Source organism: Talpa europaea, assembly GCF_964194135.1.
Source record: "Talpa europaea genome assembly, chromosome: 6".
Classification (NCBI taxonomy): domain Eukaryota; kingdom Metazoa; phylum Chordata; class Mammalia; order Eulipotyphla; family Talpidae; genus Talpa; species Talpa europaea.
Window position 1 is genome coordinate 133,589,641 of NC_140072.1, and position 21,301 is coordinate 133,610,941.

General features: G+C 40.7%; 1 protein-coding gene across 2 annotated transcripts; it reads left to right on the plus strand.

Annotated features, from left to right (window-relative positions):
• Window positions 1-1,050: 1,050 nt before the first annotated feature.
• On the plus strand, window positions 1,051-20,587 carry LOC311171644 (basic immunoglobulin-like variable motif-containing protein; the record flags this gene model as incomplete). 2 transcript variants are annotated; one of them, XM_084234639.1, is made up of 9 exons in its annotated part: window positions 1,051-1,528; window positions 5,418-5,544; window positions 8,467-8,562; window positions 8,841-8,945; window positions 9,160-9,254; window positions 15,727-15,859; window positions 17,117-17,203; window positions 19,394-19,490; window positions 20,294-20,587. In XM_084234639.1, 9 exons carry the CDS (start codon window positions 1,051-1,053, stop codon window positions 20,585-20,587), a joined length of 1,512 nt encoding a protein of 503 aa, XP_084090765.1. The 2 variants fall into 2 exon arrangements, with proteins under 2 accessions (XP_084090765.1, XP_084090766.1); XM_084234640.1 differs by lacking the exons at window positions 1,051-1,528; window positions 5,418-5,544 and having other exon boundaries at window positions 8,549-8,562; window positions 20,273-20,587.
• Between the last annotated feature and the right edge of the window lie 714 nt (window positions 20,588-21,301).

Genomic DNA, 21,301 nt, shown 5'->3' on the forward strand with positions numbered 1-21,301 from the left:
TTGGGTCAGTTCTTCATTTATTTTTATTGCCCAGTAATATTCCCTTGTGTGGCTGCACCTCATCTTATCATCTTATCCATTCATCCATTGATGGGCACTTGGATTATTTCCACTTTCTGACTGTTATGCATGGTGCCGCTAAGAACATTTGTGTGAACATATGTCTGCATTTCTCTTGGGTATTTGCCAAGGATGGAAATTGCTGGATCACAGGGTAATTCTATATTTAAATGTTTGAGGAACTCTTCCCAACCTAACTGGGCCATTTGACATTTCCACCAGCAGTGTCCGAGGGATTTCTCCACATCTTCCACAAACTTGTTGCGATCCGTCTCTCTGATACTGATGGCATGGAGCATCTTTCTATGTACTTATTGGCCATTTTAGAAATAGTGATACAGATCCCCTTTGAAGAAGTGACTATGGGGTTATTTTGCCCAATTTTTAAATGGATTATTTGTCTTTCTTGTTATTTGTATGCGTGATCTTAAGACTTTTTTTTTAAGATTTATTTATTTATGCATACAAGAGCTGGGGTACAGGCCAGAGATGTGGGGGGTGAGAGGATTCACCAGAAACAGAGTAAGGAACAAAACAGGCAGATTGACCAAAGTACACTGCTGAGGGGAGCAGCGGGAGAGACAGGAGAGGTCTGCTGCACCATGTAGGTTGCTCCCTGGCCAGCCGGGAATCGAACTCATTGCTGCAGAGGCTGCGGATTGCTTCATAGTGTGGTGCTTAACCCCTTGCGCCACCAGGGAGGCCCAAGACAAGGTTTTGATAAGACAGGTGGTCAGCAATCATGCAGTCGGCATCTAAGAGATATAAAAGGCACCTTTATTGAAAGAAGGCATAGGAAACACAATGTGATTTTAGGGCTATTTGTAGTGTCTGATGTGTTGTTGGTCTTTCTTTCTCCTGCCTATTTTCTTAGGACCCCTCTTGCAGCTCTCAAGTGTTTGTAGAAAACGACAAACAGTTGTCACAGTTTTTCAAGTCATAGAAAGAGTTGCAACTTCTCCTTGTAAGAGAACTTTCTAAGTGCATTCAATGCCTAACGTTGCAGAAGCAGGAAGGGCAAGTGATTCTGGAAATGGTGAGCACAGATCCGAGAGCAAGTCCCCGGAGGAGAATCTACCCGGTGCTCTACCATCTTTCTGCTCTCGAGCCTCAGGAACACCCTTGGGCCCCAAAGGAGACAGCCACTATCCATGGAGCTGCCCAGTGACCCACACTCGGGAGAAGATTTACGCCATCTGCTCGGACTATGCCTTCCTCAACCAGGCCACCTCAATCTACAAAACTCCAAATTCCACCCACTCTTCCTGCCTGCCTGATAGTACCTCTTTATCTGCTGGAAATAATTCATCAAGGTACATTGGCATCCCAACCAGTACATCGGAGATCATCTACAATGAAGAAAATAGCCTGGAAAACTTATCCAATAGCCTGGGCAAGCTACCTCTCGCATGGGAAATTGATAAATCTGAATTTGATGGCGTGTCCACAAATTTGAAACACAAATCAGGTAACAAAGGATCCATGAAACTCGCGGGTGCAAATTATGAGAAAAATAATCAATCTTGTTTAAACTTTTTATTAAATATATTTTCTTTTATAATCCATTTGCTGTCTTATCTGACACAATAGTTGAGAAAAAAATGGGCGGAAGATACTTCATTTCTTAAAGTGTTGCCATTGGGAACCTCAAATATAACATTGCATTTTGAGGGTGTTGAAAAATCTAAGAATGAATTCTGCAAAATACAGGTGTTACAGATATGTCCATGTGGACTTAGAAATGGTTAATGAGGTGGCTAGAATAACATACCACTGTTTCATGAATCTGTAGTTCCCAATTAAACATCTACTTTTCTATTATATAACATTGTGGCATTTTGGATGATGGTTAAAATTTTTTGAGCACCCAGTGAGTTTTCCAGGTGCCACTGAGTGGGTTGTGCACTGCACAATTTAAGAGGATGCACAATTTTCCTGATGGCACTGGGTGGTCCTACAGTTTCTGCTAGTGATTTCCATTTGTTCTTTTTTAAGAAAATTAATGAAAATTTTAAACTGTTAAAAACTGAAGTAGTATTGCTTTTCAACACTGTCCATGATTCAGAGGTTTGGGATCACCCCTTTTCAGATATATGTTACCACATCCACTTCTTCATTTGGTCTCAAAGTAATAAGAAAATTTTTTGGGTTGGGTACCGTTAGCCCCATTTCACATATGAAGGAATTGAGGCTTCAAGAGGATGCATTGCTTGTACAAATTTGCACAGCTAGTAAGAAGTAGAACTAGAGGTTTTGCTTTTAGGAATTTCCGATCATTATAGCAAACCTCCCTATGTCTACTCATTCATTTGCAAACTCATCTAGTTTCATAGAATGCTATTACATTTGTGACTCTCAGGAATGCCAAGGGCATTTCCTTTCATGTCTGTACTTATGGGCAGTTGGTGTATAGATACATATGTTGTATGTATATGTATGTGTATACATATGTATGTGTATACATATGTTGTGTGTTTTTCAGTTTTTAGAATTAGGGCTACACAGGTCTCCTAAGGTAAGTTTCGAAATGTCTCTCCTCCTGTTTTCTCAGGTGGTTATTTTAAAAGGAGTTGTAAAATGTCTGTGATTATGGAGTTGTTTTAATTCCATTCTGTCAAATATTGGTTTGTGCGTTTCATCTGAGTCAAGTTTGTGATGTGGAGTTGTTTGTGATAGTCCCTCTTCACCCTGATGTCTGCGGGTCTCTAGTGCTAGCTCTTCTTCGGTTCCTGACGCTGGTCATTTACATCCTCTTCTCCCTTTGATCTGTCTCACTAGGGGTTTATTAATTTTGTTTTATCTTCTCAAGTCACCAGCTTTTTTTTTTTTTTTAAAGATTTATTTATTTATGCATACAAGAACTGGGGTACAGGCCAGAGGCGCGGGAGGGTGAGAGGATTCACCAGAGACAGAGCGGGGAACAGAACAGGCAGACTGACTGAAGTACACTGCTGAGGGGAGCAGCGGGCGAGACAGGAGAGGTCTGCCCCAGGATGTGGGCTGCTCCCTGGCCGGCCGGGAATCGAACCGGCACTGCAGAGGCTGCGGACAGCTTCACAGCGCTGCGCTCAACCTGTTGCGCCACCAGGGAGGCCCCCAAATCACCAGCTTTTAATTTTGTTTTATTCTCAATTGTTTATTTTCCATTCCATTGATTTCTGTTCTTTATTATTTCCTTCCCTCTGCCTTGTGTTTATTTTGTTCCCATTTTTTAACTTCTGAGGATGGAAGCTTTGATCATTGATTCAAGACTTGAAACATTCAATGCTCAGAATTGCTCTGGAAGTATTGTTTTAGCTATAGTTTGCTGGTTTTGCCACACTTTATTTTTGTTTTGATACAGTTCATTCAGTTTGAAGTGTTTTGTAATTTCTCCTTTGATAAATGCATTATTTAGAAATTACTATGCAATTTCCAGATTTTTCCCCCCTAAATATCAATTTCTAATCTAATTCTATTGTGGACAGAGGACAAAGATCTGAGTCCTTTTCTGAGACTTGTTTTATGACCCAACATGTGGTTATGTTGGGGAATGTACTGTGTGCACTTACAAAGATGGTGCCTTCTGTGGATGTTGGTTATATTGTTCTATAAATATTTATTAGATCAAAATTTCAGATGTTGTTCACAGTTATGTCTCTACTTAATTTTTTATCAACTGATAAAAAATTTTCTCTGAATGGCTGAAAATGGGGTGATAAAAACAGCCAGCTCTGATGGAATTATCTTTTCTCCATTCAATTCTGTTGATTTTTGTTTTCATGTGATGTGAAGCGCTGAGATTCGGTGCCCACACATTTATGATTTTTATTGCCCATGAGATCAGCTCTCTGTGTGGCTGTGTGGGGATTTCATGAAGGAAGCTCATCTGGACATAAAGGTGTATTTTTCCCAGAACTCTTGAGGGTTAGCACAATGGGAAGGGAGAGCAGGCCCCTGCAAGGCTTAGAGGTGGTGCCATGTGGGCCTCCCTGTGGGTCTGCAGTCATAGATTCCCACACTTTGAGTGGCCAGGAAAACTACTTAGGGAATTAAGTCATTGTTGGGCAGTGAAACAGCTCAAGAAATGGTGTAGCATTTCGGTCTTCTCGATAGAATTTATTTTATTAGCAAAAGAAATTTGTTGGAATGTGATTTTTGCTCGTGTTTGCCAATGGTTACTCAACTCTGAGAAATGTGTTTTCTGTGAAGACCTAGAAAGAAATACTAGAGGGAAGGGGAAAAAAACCTTATTTCTTTATTTTATTGTGTTTATGATGTTTTTACAAAATTGGAGAAATTCCCTATATAACAATCGTTTCTGAGCTCCAGCTGGTTGTAAGTTTTAGGGGAAATTTGTGTTTCCTTTCTTAGTATATATCATAATTCAAAATTACAAATAACTCATACAAATACAATACAATACTAGCTTTAACTTAATTTTTATGTTAGATTTATTTCAGTCAAAATATGTTTGAAAGATTTTTAAATGTTTAAAGAGCACAGCTATTTGGAATGTTAGTTGAAACAAGACGTGGGTATTATTTGTTAATATTTTAGTAGTTAATATTTTAATTTATTTAAGTTTGGCCTGGGGAAACTCTTAGTATGGGTCAGAAACAAAAAAGTGTAAAAATGAAGCAGTGTAAAGTATAATTCACTTATGTCTCTCTTTGTCTGGTTCCTAGTTCCACCTCATCCATAGACAACCAATGTTATTTAGCTTATGTGGCTTTTAGGGAGTGTGTGTTGTGGGTGTGTGTGTGCATGTATATGTGTCTGTGCTGGTGTGTGTACATACAGACACAGATGCACACAGAAAGGAGACTTTGGTTTCCATTGTAGTTCCTGGTGCTAAAGTCTCATTTTAATAATGCACATGGTTGCCTCATTCTTAATCCATTTTGTGGTCTCCGTAGGCCTGGAGATATTTTTAGATATCACATCATCGCATTATTGGATCTAGTGCATAGAGCTTTTACTTTCTTAAAAGAGTTATGTTAATGTGGTTTTATTGTCTTATGGAAAGGATTCATTTTCTGGAAAGTGGCCTAGTTAAATATTTTACCCTGGGTAATTTGATTTTCTAGATGTTCGCTCAGCATTTTGTGATGGATTCTTTTCCTAGCTAAGTGACTAGCTCAGGAATTGAAATATAAAAATCTGATAGGAAATAACCTTTATGATTGTTTAGTGTGCTTTCTGTTCTGTCTTTAAGGTAGGGGGATGTTCTTGAGAATATAAGTACTTCTTTAACATGTTGGCAAATATTTTTAGAACTGGTGACAGTTAAATTTTAATTTACAGAATGAATTGTACTGTCATGGAAGTTTATTTCATCTGAAGCATTATGCCTATTTTATGTCCTTGGATTCTAGGCAATGTGAAGAAACAAACTTCTAAGAAAAAAACTTCAGATAAAAAAGGAAGACATCAAAGGGACTGGGCACAGTGCTCTCCAGCCGATGACATCAAGCAGCGAAAAGTATTAGACCTTCGACGCTGGTAATCGCTAGAAAGGACATGTTTGCCTTTCACCATCATAAGCTGCCATTGTCATACCTCATGAAGTTAACAGTATTTTCTTAGCATCTCATTCATAGACTAAAGTCAGATTTATCAGATTGTTCTGAAAACATCTTCACACCTGGTTGTTCAGAGTGGAACCAGGCTGTGAACACACCTGTGTTGGGTTCTTCTGGCCCATGTGTGTCTCTAACCAAAAACTGTCTCCATGTAAAAGTCTCCTCGTAAAAGTCTAGTAGATTAACTTGTTGAAGAGATGAGGCCAGGTGTCTTGTAGGATGACCTCCCAGCTATTTCTGGAAGCATCTGAGTTTTTTTACTGGTAGTTGTCTCCATTATTCATAAAACCTTAGAAGTTCCTGCAAACTAGGAGTTAAAGATAAAGACTTGATTAGGTGCAGGTTGAACACTGTTGGCAGGAAGTGATGTTGCCTAAGTGACCCTGTGTCCTTTATACTGTGCCATCTTGTGTCTGGTCTTCCAATACCAGATATTCTAGAAGGCTTGCTGGTTAAGGTGGGGACAGCCTTACCCTACATTGTCAGTTTACATTTTTCCCTCTCTCACCATCTATAATCAGTGGGGTGACAGTGACATTAGGCTAGTAATACCCAGGTTCCTGTCAGCTTGTCACTTGGTGGTTTTAGCCTAACCCATTGACAATTTTTACCTGAATCCTTGTGATGGAATAGTGATATTGCAAAATTCTATCATTTCTTCTCCCTTTGTTAGGTGGCATTGTTCTAGTAAGAATTTTTACTTATCCACTAGGGCTATTTGGCTCCTTGAAAAACACAGTTTCTATCTAAATTCATCATGCTTCTATTTATATTTTTTAGAGGCCCTACTAGGAACTGAATAAATATTCCTAGGCTCTGATTTAAGGTTTTAAAAGTACTTTTCTATGAGGTTTTAGAAATATTAGATTTTTATCCCTTATTGAATAAATATCAGATACTTTACTGTGTATTGAGATTACACAGCTGCCCATAAAGGCTTGGGCAATAGGAGATTGATGAGAGAAATAAACCAAGGGGAAAAATAACCAGGAAAACAGACTTATTCTCCACTGAGAATATTACAAGATAAGGACAGAGTGGAAAGACTCACAGAAGGTGGCAGAATGTCTGTAAAAGCTTTCAGTCTGCTGTGAACAACCTCAGTAAACAAGCTTGATGAAGAAGAATAAAAATCTCTCAAAATTACTAGGGTTGATCCCAAGGATTTGTGAAGAAGTGTTAGGATGGAAAGGGGAGAATTAAATAAGACAGAATGCCTTTTACTCCGCCCCCCTCCCCACCTCAAATCCATGAAAACAGTGACATCAACAAGATGAAAAAAGGGAAACCCTCCAACTTCCCTGAGACTAGGAAAAGCAACATCCCTAGACTTTAGGTTCTGATTCATAACTATCAAATCGTGTGCATTCTGGACCCGCAGAAAGAAGTCCCTGAGCATGACACAGACTGCCAGGGGTCTGCAGGTTTCCTTCAAGTTCAGGTGATGGTCATGAAACCAGTTCAGGACCCTTTGGTTAGATCTAGCTGCGTGAGTGGTTGCATCACTGGGGAAGTATCAGAGTTCTTGGTGGAGCTCCAGCTGTACCACAGGGAGGGGGCAGAGAAGCAGACATTGTGCCTTTCACCTCTTCCATTGTCTTACCTCCTAAAGTATAGTGGCGGCATTGATTCTAGTGAATTGCATGGAAGGTGGTGATTGAAGAGTGGCATGCAGGTCGAACACTTACTAATTCAATCACATTATAAAACTGCAATAGTCAAAACAGAGTGGCACTGGGATAAAGACAGACATAGGAATCAATGGAACAGAATAGAGAACTCAGAAGCAAACCCTCCTATAAATGGTCAAGGCCTCTTTGACAGCGGTGCCAAGACCTCAGAATGGAGTAAGGAGGGTCTCTTCAGGTGCTGGGAAAAGAGGTTATTCACAGGAAAAGGATTGACTTTGGTCTGTTCATTCCCATTATGCACAAAAATGAACTCAAAATGGATTAAAGACATAAAACTCATAGAGAAAAAAAGCACAGGGAAAAGGTTCATGATATTGAACTTCTGATAATTTTTGAGATATTATTGACACCAAAACCACAGGTAACAAAAGCAAAGACAGGCAAGTGGTATTATCAAACTTAAAACTTCTGTGTGCCTCGGGGCCTCCCCTGGTGGCGCAGCGGTTGAGGGCTGGGCTGTGAAGCTCCCCGCAGCCTCTGCAGCGCCTGTTCGATCACTGGCTGCCAGTGAGGGTCCCACATGGCGCGACAGACCTCTCCTGCCACCCGCTGCTCCCCTCAGCAGTGTACTTCGTCAGTCTGCCTGTTCTGCTCCCCACTCTGGCTCTGGTGAATTCTCTCACCCTCCCATGCTTCTGACTGTACCCAGTACTTGTATAAATAAATAAATAAATCTTTAAAAAACAAACAAACTTCTGTGTGCCTCAAGAGGAAGCAATCACTAAAGTGAAAAGGTAACCTATGAGGTGAAAGAATGTTTACAGATCATATATCTGATAAGGGGTTAATATCCAGAATATAAAAGGAACAGATGTAATTGAAGTTGGACATCACATGCAGGCAGCTCAACTAGGAGTTTACGTCAGAATAGCAGTAGTTATCTAAATTTATATATTATTCGTTGTTTCCAATGATTTGGATAATGCCCTCTTTATAATTAGTCGCCTTTATTAAATTGGATGATGTATTATTGTTATGCACTATGATCTATTTAATAAATATAAAATATTTAAAGTGAATAAAGATTTTACATTGGTTTAAATAGTCAAGTTTTCATTGTAGTAACACTTCTAGTTGCCATGAGTATTAGGTTTCTGTTATGCATATTCTGTATCCTTTCAAGTGAAGAAAACAGTCTTTTGTTTCCTCAGGTACTGCATAAGCCGACCTCAATATAAGACTTCTTGTGGTATCTCCTCATTAATTTCTTGTTGGAATTTCTTATATAGCACAATGGGAGCTGGAAAGTAAGTATGTCAACTTATGAGTATCTCCCAACAAATTCAAAAGTCATTTGGTGATTAAATGGAAGATTTTTAAAAATAGATTTTTCATAAATTGAGACAAGATGGCTACATTTTGTTATAAGCCTTTTAGCTAAAAATAGATGCATGTATTATTTTTGATAAAGTAGAAAATAAAAATATTACTACTATGGTTTGCAAATCAGATGTATTAATGTAGAGAAAGGTTATATTTGCATATGATTGGAATTGTAAAATGATAGGCAATGTTTCTTTTGTAGTCTTCCACCTATTACCCAAGAAGAAGCTTTACATATTTTGGGCTTTCAACCCCCATTTGAAGATATTAGGTTTGGCCCTTTCACTGGAAATACAACACTTATGAGGTACGAAGCCCTCGCTAAGAAGTAATACCTTATTTCTAGTCTGTAAAGTAATAATGCTGTAGAGGGTTGGTAGTAAACCATATATCCAGCTGTTGGGCCCCAGCCTTTAGGAGGTCAAACAACTTGGTCTCTGCCTGAATTTCTCTAGAACTGGTAGAATGCCATCTTTGTAACAGAACTGTTGCCATGAGCAGATCTTCTTGTTCTTTTTCAGATGGTTCAGACAAATTAATGATCATTTCCATGTAAAAGGATGCTCCTATGTTCTCTATAAGCCTCATGGGAAGAATAAAACAGCTGGAGAAACTGGTAGGTAATCACAGAGAGCAATTACACATCCTCTCTGTGTCTCTCTATCTCTGTCTGTCTGTCTCTCTTTCACACATAATTCATCTTCGAAATTGACTGCTTTGATTCACAAGACATTATATAGATCCTGAACACAGTCTATTATTTTTACATATCTTTATCTAAGGGACAAATCATAGTAGTAATCTGTAGAGCACTCCAATATACCATGATTATTTTTAGGTCTTCTTATCTTTGCATGTAGAATTAGAATTGTTTTAAATTGTAAACACTAATGTATTGTTTGGAACCATGGTGTGTGTGTGTGTGTGTGTGTGTGTGTGTGTGCCCGAGCTAGAATAACTTTCTCAGGAAATAGCATGGAATTTATTGTTCCTCTTTCTAAAAGGAAATTTAAGGGTTTTAAATATTTGATGTTAGATGTACCTAATAACCTATGCCAACAGGACAGTGAAGTGGGAAAGTGACAAAGCTCTGTTGTAGAATAATCTTCCTCAAAACAGAGTAATGGAGTTGTTCTGAGGGCTTTAGTTATGTGCTAAATAAATAATTTAAATTACTTGACTATTTCCATTAAAAAAATCACATAGTAATCTTTTTTTTAAAGATATATTTATTTATGTATTCAAGAGCTGGGGTACAGGCAGAGGTATGGAGGGTGAGAGGATTCACCAGAGACAGAGTGGGGAAAAGAACAGGCAGACTGACTGAAATACACTGCTGAGGGGAGCAGCAGGCGAGACAGGAGAGGTCTGCTGCGCCATGTATGTTGCTTCCTGGCCAGCCGGGGATCGAACTCATGCTGCAGAGGCTGCAGACAGCTTCATAGGTTGTGTCTTAACCCCTTGCGCCACCAGCGAGGCCTAATCTTTTAACTTTAAAAATCAAAGAAGTGATAACACAATGTTAAAGATGAAATTATGCAGACTCTAGTTAAAATGGTTAGAAAGACTTTATTCAAGACTATTGCAATGGGTATTACAATGGGGGGGTTGGGCTTCACCCTAAATACATTAAAGGGAGCTTGGATTCTCTCTAAACTGTTGAGTAGGATTCCTCAAGGTGAGAGTCTGTAGGCGGAGAGGCTATATGGCTGCCCAAGGTCAAGTGTTGAGCGTAGAGGAAGATATATTTCTGTTGACCTTTCTCAGGTATACCGAGGTGGTTAGGAGTCAGCAGACTTGGGTTCACATCTTGTCTTCACTGGTTTTGCAACCCTGGACCAGGCTCTTAGCTGGACCTAGTGCCCAGTTTTCCTTTCCATATTTGTACCCACCCCAGAGGGTCACTGTGAAGATGGAAGGAGACATCTGTGATACACATACCCTCTGTGTGAGTCAATAGCTGGTGGCTTTTATTTTTACTAGTGGATTCTGTGTATTTGCAGGGGGCCAGTCCCCAAGGTGAGGGCTGTTTTCAATGACATGTTAGTATTTTTTTGTTTCTAGTGAGATTGTTGGCCTATGGCTCTAGGTGATTGATCAGGCAATTAAAAAGTAATCATGGATATACTTTCCAGGATGCTGATTCTCTTTTCAGCTGTGTCTAGTTTGCTTTTTTTCCCCCCACAATTTTCCATTGAGTTTGTGTTGAAAAAATGAAAAAAATGTTTTCATTCCAGAAATATTTAGTTTTTCCAATCTGCTTAATAAAAACTCCCTTGTTCCTTACTCCTTGTTCCTTACTCCTATTTTTGTGTTCTCATTTTTTATTATCTTAAAACCTTTTCATTCTCTATATTTGATCTAATATCTGAAGTTTGTATCTGATTCTACTGTCTCTTGGTTCTTCTGAATCTCACTTCATGGTATCTTTTTTCCTTGTGTGTTTACTTATTTGTTTTTATTTTTATTAGTATTTTACTTGTTTTAATTTTTTATGGAAGTAACATGGCATTTGTTGACTTTTTAAAACTGTAATCTGTTTAACTGAGCCTTTTTCTTGACAAAGCTTTTTTTTTTTTTTTTTCCTTGACAAAGCTTTGAGACTTCAAGAATCTCTGGGAATCTTCAGAGAAGATTAGCAGTATATTTTGCCTATATCCTGAAGACTGGGACCATTTTTTATCTAAATTCTCTAATTGAGGATTTTTTTTTTTAGACTGCCCTGGTAACATCTTTGTACTAGTTTATGATGATGAATTCTTAGAGGAATTTTTTGTCTCTCAATGCAAAATTCAGATAAGGAGATTTCCTCGGTTCCCATTCTGTGGGATAAATTTGTTACTGATTTCCCCTTTTAGGGGAGGTGGGTAGTTTTATGATGTCCCAGCTTTACATGGGCTCTTTTTTGGACTCTGTAGGGGACCCACATTGTGCCTCTGCTCATCTTAGGTTTTCTTTTCTTTAAAAAAGATTTATTTATTTATGCATACAAGAGCTGGGGTACAGGACAGAGATGTGGAGGTGAGAGGATTCACCAGAGACAGAGTGGGGAGCAGAACAGGCAGACTGACTGAAATCCATTGCTGAGGGGAGCAGCGGGGAGTCAGGAGAGGTCTGCTGCGCCATGTGGGTAGCTCCCTGGCCGGGGATCAAACTCATGCTGCAGTGGCTGAGGATCGCTTCATAGGATGTGTCCTAACCCCTTGTGCCACCGGGGGAGGCCCCCATCTTAGGTTTTCAAGGGCAACCTTTAGCAAACAAACAAACAATCAAAAAAATAAACAGATTAATAAGTAACTTATGGGAGATGTAGAGGATAGGAGAAACCTCAATAAAATGTAGTTCAGAGCTGTGGCTTAGAAATTGGTTTGTGCGGCCAATTTGTTTTCAATAAAAAAATAGTACATTTGTAGAGAAATGACAGGACAAGACCAGTTTCAGGCTTCCAAGGGCCCAAGCATGAGGAGGTAAATATGTGGGAGGAAATTGATGGAGAAGTTCCCTTCGGTTCATCTCCGGGTTCTAAGTCTGTCTGTGGTTAAAGGACAATTTCCCTCCTGCCTTTAGGAAGAAAAGCAAAGGGTAGTGAGAGCTTTTCCTTCATTCATGCTTCTCAGTTGCCTTCAGCACAAGATAATTTTTATGTCAAAGAGACATATTTTGGGTTTCATATTCTAGTTTCTGCCCATCTTGGGCAGTCCCAGCTGCCTCCTGCAGTTAAAGGGGAGCCTTACATTGTCTGGAGTTTAAGCAGAACCCCTCTTGACAAAGGCCAGCCTTAAACTCATGTGAGGCCCTCCTTACATCCCTGTTTTCTATCTCTGGAAACTCCTGAGTTACCTATCTTGGCAGATCTTTTGATATCTTAACCACAGTGGGGTTACTTAGGGTTCACAACTTAATTCCAGTGAAGAATGTGTTCTTTTCAAGCCTTTATATTGTATGTATTTATGCTTATTTTCTTGACATGATGGCACATTTCCTATGTCTACATATTTTGTTCCTGGAGAGAGGCATCATCATCTATCTGTTCCTCACAGCAGTTCAGTTAATTCAAGTCGTTCTTTTTTTCTCCCTGTAGTGGGTGCTTTGCTCTTTAAGTTTCAGAATTCTTAGATATACTCTGATCTAGATTGAACATCATTCTGTATTTAGTTTCCATCAATAAATACCTTTTTTTTTTTAAATTAGAATTGCTTTCTGGGATGGCTGTTTTAATGTATTAAATACTGTATTTGCTGTCTTTTATTTCAGAGGGTGATCTTTTTCTGGCCTTGTCCTGAAATTCTGGGGGTGCTGGACGGTAGGCCTCTTCTATCTCATACCCTGTATTCTGAGCAGACACCCAGCTGTGCTGTGACACCCCTCCCCTCCAGTGGTTTTGTTTTTCCCTCACACTCTTTCCTCTGTCTGGACTGTTGGAACCCTGCTACTTCATTAAGTTCCATCCTGGATGCCCCCCTTCTTGACTCCTTGAACCTGATGTGCTCTTTCTCCTTTGAATTTTTTGTGGCACTGTCGTATTCCACCCTCTATGAGGTTACTTGTTTTCTTCTCTGGAGGGCGGCTTGGGGACTGGTTATTACTTTCTTTTTTGTCCCTGCAGTTTCTGCTCTAGTCAGTCAGTGCTCGTGAATGGCTGACCAAATTGAATTCAATGAAAATTCTCTCTTTAGACCAGTGCTTCCCTGGATCAATAGCAGTATCGCCTGGTAACTCAATAAACGTGCATATTCTTGGTCCCCACCCCAGACCTACTGGGTCAGATGCTTGGTGGGGGGTAACTGCCACTCTGTGGTTTAACAAACCCTTCGTGCTCATGTATGAGAACTGCGGCTGTGCTCTCTCTGAAGAGCTGCTGCCCAGCCTCCTTATCAAGAGCTTGATCTTCTTTTGATAGCAAAGTCAGCTACCTTCTCATGGCCTCGGCTGAGCCTGGGGGAGTCTGTGGTTGGGGGAGTGAGGTGGGGCCCCCAGTTCCCTACCTCCTTTTAGGCCACAGCAATTCTGCTTTGACCCATTTTATGGACTAGCCTGCATGTGAACTGTCCAGGCAGAAGAGGTTCCATGTCAAAAAACACTGGTAAATGATTGATTTAAATAGAGGTTGGCAAACTAAGGCCCATGAGCCAGAACTTGTTTTGTAAATAAAGATTTATTGGGACACAGCCATGTCCATCTGCTTACACATCGCCTATGAATGTTTTCACACCAGGAGGGCAAAGGTGAGTCTTCTGCCTGCCCATGACCCACAGCCCCACACAGTTGCTCTCTGACCCTTTAAGAAAAGTTTGCTGGTCTCTAATCTAAATTAATCAGAATTTAAGTTAATTTAGTACATTTGGTTAAATACCTTGAATAAGGAAATAAAATTTCCTGAGTAGCACAAAGCCCATAAATGTTACTCCATAGAAGAAATACTACCTTGTGTCTTCTAGAACACCAGGACCTGACCGAGGAACGTTTGCAGCTGACAAAATGATGTTAATATAATAAGAGCAAATTTTCGTACCTAGCTCTTTTGTCCCTGAAATCCTTACTACAGTCCAGGACATTAAAGTGATTGTGCTTCATAGTTATACTACAAGTCAGCTGCTTTGAAATCCATTTGACTGAAAAAGGCCAAGTGTGAAATAAGACTTAAAAAGCTATAATAAAAATTCTTTCATTTGGCATTTTCATTTTTTTTTGAAGATTTCAAGAATTTTTCCAAGTCAATTATAACATGTTTTGTAATTATCGAATTTCTTAGGCATCTACTTCCACACAGCTTTATTTTCTTACCATTCTGGCCCTTATGTGCAGTCAAGTTCAATTATGGAAATGAAACATTCACTCTCTTCTGAATTTTAGTTCTTGTGATTCATTAAGAGTTGCCCTTGGGGATCATTTTGAAAACTGTCAGGGAAACTCAACCAAAAATTGCAGAAAGACCTCTCAGTTGTCCTTAGGAAATAGAGATTTTGGCAGAAAAGTTTGCCTGGTGGGCAGATTCGCCCTGATGGGAAGCCAAAAGTAAAAATCAGAGATGATCTAGGGGAAACCTTGGACAGGAAGTTTAAACTGGGCCTGGCTGGTCATGTGGGGTCTGCAGGGTGCAGGTGAGGTCCCACCTCCTTGTCCCCACTATAGCGCCCCCTGCTGGTCATAGTGGTCTGCAGCTTAGTGACCAGAAAACCCATCAGAGAAACCGTGGCTTGCAAGCTTTCAAGTACTTCAGCTATTTTTAGGTTTTTGACTTTTATGGGCCATTTGTTGATGAATAATTTAGTTTTTTTCCAGGAGATGCAAGTTAATGAAACCTCAGCTAATGACTTGAAATATTGAGTGCTGGTCAAAACATACTTCTTAGTAGTAATGCTTTTGAAATGTCTTCACAACTAATATGGCTAAGGAGGCACTGTTAGGCGAGGATGTCCAGGCACCACCTCTGCCTCAGTGGTAGCCCCGATACCATGGGCCTGTCTCTGGAGTGTTCCTTGCCTCATCACTGGGCTTGTGTGTTCACGGGAGAAAGTTTGCATTTTTGAAACTTGTTCATCATCTAGAGTTTATATTTATCCTTCTACATCAGAGGCCTGCAAATTGGGGTGCATGCCCCTCTCCCCCAGCTGTGCAAGGTGGCAGCATGGCCCGGGGAGCACCATTAGCGTGTCAATATTTTAATCTAATTTTGAAATTCCAGCCATTGTATATCTTTTCTAAAAGTGTGTGTATAGTTTAGAAACAAAAATGCTCATTCAGAAATTTCCAGTGAGAGATGTGGCCAGCCATTGAAGACCACGGTGTCCATGTGAGGGTTAGATTTCACACACTAACTGTATTTCAGAGATAAGTGTGTGTGTTCTTAGAAGGTTTTGGTAAGCGGTGTGAATTTCAGTGTTTTACTTTGCTGTATTTGCTGTATCTGAGTTTCAGTCTATAGGGTAAGACTAAAATCGAATTCACAGATGTTCTTTGTGTCGATCAATGGCTTCTTGCTTTCCCGACAGTGTCACTGAGTCCCAAGGCCTGTCTTGTGTCCCTCACGAGTCATTCCTGTAAGGCTCTTTGTGGTTTCTCAGTTTTGTTTTTTTTTTTCTTTGTAGCCTCGGGGGCTTTATCGAAGTTGACTCATGGACTGAAAGATGAATCACTGGCTTTTATCTATCATTGCCAAAATCATTACTTTTGCCCAATAGGCTTCGAAGCAACGCCTGTCAAAGCTAATAAAGCGTTCAGGTAAGCATGTCTGCATTTCAGTGGCTGCTTTGCTAGGAAATTGTATTGTAGGAACTGGTAGAAATAGGGAGTCACATAGAATTGGGAAGACTGAGGTCAGATGTCCTTTAAACCTTCTCGCGTGTGCTTCTGCAGTACTGTGTGGTGTTAACCGTGCCTTTCCTGTCCACTTGAGTACTGCCCAGTGTCGTGTCAGGAGAAAGACAGTCAAAAATGTATGCTTAGTATAAAGCAGATGTTGAGGACGTTACATGTTATGTCTTGGTGTCCTCTTCCAGTGCCCCGGTGGACAATGGATTACGGGATCTAGCTTGTCACAACTGAGCACATTACACAGTATCTTCTTTTCTCATGGGGGAAACATGGAATTTACCAGTATTCCCCCATTATCTGGGTCAGTGGCATTGGCACTGGCAGAGGCGAGACAGCGCTGCCCCTTCGGGGAGTCAATGTTTTAATCTAATTTTGAAATTCAGGCTGGGAGAGCCTGGCTTGGTCATCTGGGCACAGGATGGATTCTCTGAGGCTGCAGGCCTTGCGGCCCATTCAGGGCATAGCTGAGAGGGTGGGGACTGACAGTCCCGAGACAGGCGGAGGGGCTGTGAGAACCAGGAAGGTAGACATTGTAATTTTGTGAATGAGAAGCAAGAGGGAAACTATTTGGTCTTTCCAAATCCTGAAGCGCTTACGCCAGGCGCCAACCAAGTGTAAAACATGGGGACGCAGGCTCTCCTGCTTCTGTCCCTGGAGAGGAGGGGGTCTCAGGTCTGCCGGAGCAAGACTCGCCGGGGCTGCTTTCAAAATGTTCTGTTCTTGCCTGGGTTCTTCTCCAGACCTGTGTGGATGAGAACTTCCGGGACGGGATTCAGGTCTGTGTATGTTTACAGGGTTCACAGGTGAGTTACAGCTGTACAGTTTTATGTTTAGGATGATTTAGAACTTTTTGAATGAAAAAGGAGAGGGATAGCTAGAGAATGCTGGTAGCATGCTAGGAATTTTTTCTTCCTAGAGGCTGAAAAGTGGAATATTTCAACAGTTTCAGCACTACATTTTGTAATAGGTGGTTAAGACCAAACTTTAATTGATGCTTTCTCTTCAAGGCCTTTAGAAATTGACTCAAGCCCAGGCTCTATAATCTGCCTCCTGTAGCATGAATGAATGGCTTCTTTGAGCCATGTAGTATCTTTTATCGTGGAAGTGATATGGTCAAGAAGTGACTGCCTTTATTAAGCTTTTGTGAATCTATTTTATATTTAGCAGAGGTCCCCTGTCTTCACAAGAAGTAGAATATTGGATCTTAATTGGAGAATCCAGTAGAAAACATCCTGCTATTCACTGTAAAAAGTATGTAAATTCTTTTTCCCCTTTAATCTAGCTAAGGCTGACATATACTAAAGTGCATGGCTGTGAATTGTTGGATGGTGGTGAGTGATTACACCTGCGTGAGCACCACCCACTCGACACAGGGGGCATCTTGTCAACATGACGAGTCCCCGTGCGCACTCTCCAGCTCCAGGGACAACCTCTGTGGGAACTTGACACCACAGACTTGTTTTGCTTGTTCTTGAACCTCATGTAAATGGAATCATACAATAGTCTTTTGTGTTTGGCTTCTTTTCATTATGTAACATTTGAGATTCATTGTTTTGTCTTGTGTTACTTCCTTTTTAAAAAAAAAATTCTGATTGGTATTGAGCTGTTTCAGGAACTGCAACTCATCACCCTATGTGTCCTTCATGAACATTTCAATCCAATTCATTGGATTGTTTTGATTTGGTCTGTTGTGACTGAAGCTTTTAGGAACACTCAAGTTTACCTCTTTTTAAAAAACTGAAATTGCAGCTTTATTGGGGATCTATCTCACAAGCTATGAAATCCAACCTTTCAAAATGGATTCAATGGATTTATTCATAGAGTTAAGCATCAATCATTACTATCTAATTCCAGAACATTTTCATCCCCAAGAGAAACCCCACAGCCATTAGCTGTGTTCCCGCTGCCCCTCCTACCCACCCCCTGCCACCACTAAGCTCCCTTCTGTCCCTGCAGATTTGCCTAATGTGGGCACTTCATAGAAATGGAATCACACAGTCTGTGGGCTTCTGTGTCTGCCTTTTTTCACTTACAATAATGTTTTTGATGATCATCTATGGCATAATGTGGGTCGGAACTTCATTTTTTGATGTGGCTAAGTAACTTTCTGATGTATGGATATGCCACACTTATACAAGTCTTTTGAGGACATATGTTTATATGTTTTGCTTCTCTTGGATAGATGTCTAGGAGTGGAATTGCTGATTTATAGGCTAGAAAGTTCTCCAAGGTGGCTATACCATCACTCCCACCAGCAAGGCAGGAGCATTCCAGCTACTTGTCACTTCTTCACCCATACTGGATATTGTCAGTCCTTTTTCTTTTTACTCAAAAATTTCAAGTTTATTTCAAGTGTTTATTTTTCCAGGCTTATTGAGGTACAGTTGCACATAAAATTGTGATTATTTAAAGTGTGTTTTATACGGATTTGATCGACACAATTTTTAAAAAAGATTTATTTTATTTATTTATGCATACAAGAGCTGGGGTGTAGGCCTGAGGTGTGTGGGGGAGTATGTGTGAGAGGATTCACCAGAGACAGAGTGGGGAGTAGAATGGGCAGATCTACTGAAACACACTGCTGAGGGGAGCCGCGGGGAGACAGGAGAGGTCTGCTGCTCTATGTGGGTCACCTCCCTGGCCAGGGGTTGAATTTGTGCTGCCGTAGCTGCTGATAGCGTCATAGTGCTGAGACTTAACCCCTTGCGCCACACAGTAAATGATCACCACAATCAAGTGTTAGTTAATTAACCCATCTGTCAGCTCAGTGCCTCCCATGTGTGGTGAGAACACTGAAGGCTACTCTCTAGTGAATTGCACGTGTTCACCTCAGTACTCAGAAATATCATCGCCAAGAGTTACAGCCCCAGGCCTGTTTTGTTTTGTTTTTTTGATATATTATAAATTTATGAACTACAAACTTCTAAAACTTCATTTCCCAGTTATTTTCTGGTTGTCTACAAAAATACAGTTGATTTTTCTTTATAGGCCTTGAATATTGCCCATTAATCAAATTTACTTATTGTAGTCATAGTTTTGCCATCCAGAGTCACTGCAGTTACTTTGGATATTCCGTGCAGTCATCATGCTGTCTGACCAATCTTTTGAAAATGTACTGACTGAAAAGGAAGTGTGGTCTGCTTCTACTTAACCCGCGGAATGTCATCTAATAGTAGACATATAGATTTCATAGGAAAAGTAACAATTTAAATTGAGAACCTTGGACAAATAAAATTCATCAAAATTGTAAAGAACTATAGAAATAACCCCAGAAAGTATAGTCTTTGTCATCAAAACGAAAAAATATTAAAGCTTATTAGGTGGAACAGTCCTGAGTGCATTATTACCATGGTAACACCGGAGCAAGCTACTTTGGGGAAGGTTCTATTATTATGGTATTTGGTACTTAAAGAAAACTGTGCTTTCTTCTTTCTACTCTAGATGGGCAGATATTGTTACTGATCTAAACACTCAAAACCCAGAATATCTAGATATCCGGCACTTAGAGAGGGGGCTACAGTATCGAAAAACAAAGAAGGTAAGGGCAGCATTGCATTGAAAGTTGTTTCTCAACTCACCAAAATGTAGAGTCTCCCCAGCACTTCTTAGGCTGCGGAGAACAGAATCCCAGTTCAGGCCATCTGAGAAAGCAAAGTGAAAATGATATTAAGGACACAGGGGCCTTAAACCGAGAGGATTTAAGGATTTAAGCCCAGGATCCACTGCCTGGGCTCAGAAGGGACAGCGTCAGCCCATAGATAGCTAGTAAGGCCACGGCCAAGGCTGTCGCATTCTTTTGGGACTTACTTGTAGTTCTGATCTTTTTGTTTCTGTATCTCCGGAAAATGGCCATCTTAGTTTATGTCTTATTGTCAGATGAACTTTCTAGACTCACGCTGGCCTGCCTGAGGCCCAGTTTTGCAGTCTTGGCCTAGCTTGGCTCAGGCATAAATTCCTGAGCCAAACTACCTGTGGGTGTGGAGAAGGTCGAGCTGCTGGGGCCTCTCAGGAAAGGTGGACTCTGGCTTGAGCAGACTCCCCATTGATGGGACCCTGCTAACATGAGTGACTTTGAGAAAGGGAAAGGAAGACCTTGGTGTTTGGACTGAGTGGAGGGTGGCAGGGAGGCATCTGGGAAAGGCCTTTTGGGTCCTGTGGGCATTGCTATGTTTTCGTAAAGGCAGCTGGCCAGGAAAGACGCAAGACCCTATGAGTTAATGGTGTCTGAGGGAAAGGTACTCTTTTGAGGCAGGTGAGGGGAATGTGGGAATTCACAGGAGTCCACACAGCAGTAGAATTCATTTCCCATCCTTTTCTTCACTCAACTTTGTTTCTTCTCAGGTTGGGGGAAACCTGCATTGCATCATAGCATTCCAGAGACTCAGTTGGCAAAGATTTGGTCTTTGGAACTTTCCATTTGGAAGCATCAGACAAGATTCACAACCTCCAACACATGGCCAGGGAATTGCCAAATCTGAGAGTGAAGACAACATCTCCAAGAAGCACCACGGACGTCTGGGGCGGTCTTTTAGTGCTAGTTTCCATCAGGACTCAGCGTGGAAAAAGATGTCCAGCATCCATGAGAGAAGGAACAGTGGTTACCAGGGTTATAGTGACTATGACGGGAATGACTGACGACGCTGGGTAGGAGGCAGCCTGCGCTGTGCACACAGCTGGTCCGCCAGGGCGCTGAGACAGGAGATCGCGTGCAGTCCCTGTTACATAGGAACAGATTGTGTGGTTCAAAACATAACCTCGTCATCCTCCAGTAATTAGCGTGTGTGAGTGTGATGGAGGATTTCAGGTAGATAAGCAGATAAGCACAGATGACTGTCCTTTTAAACGTAAAAGTATATATAGACATTCTGGATCATCTCACGACATCCAATAAAATTGCATATAAACCAATTAAAAACAAATTCACTAATAGCATCATGATTTGAAATACTTCAGCATGAAATGATTTCTTATGGCTGGGCCTCCAGACATTTTTTGCATAGCTCATTCTAAGCTCAAGAGGGTGCCATTTGCCCTTAAAAAACCAAACCAGACCGGGGGCTATCGCGTTCTAGTTTTCCCGCTGGGTTAAATCTCATTTAAAATTACTTAGTGAGTCTAGTAATTCCTTTATTTGCAGTTGTCTCTTGCCTGCCTCATTTCTTTCCTGGTTAACTTTCTCAGGATTTTCAATAAAGAGGCAAAAGATACCCAAGAAGTGGATCTTTTCTATTGGTGCGAATGGATGACGTAGTGCGTTGTTTCAGGGTATTCTTGGCTTTCTTCACTTGGTGTGTTACTATCAAATAGTAGGACTTTAGGTCTGGAGAGACCTCTGTAAGTCTAGAATAG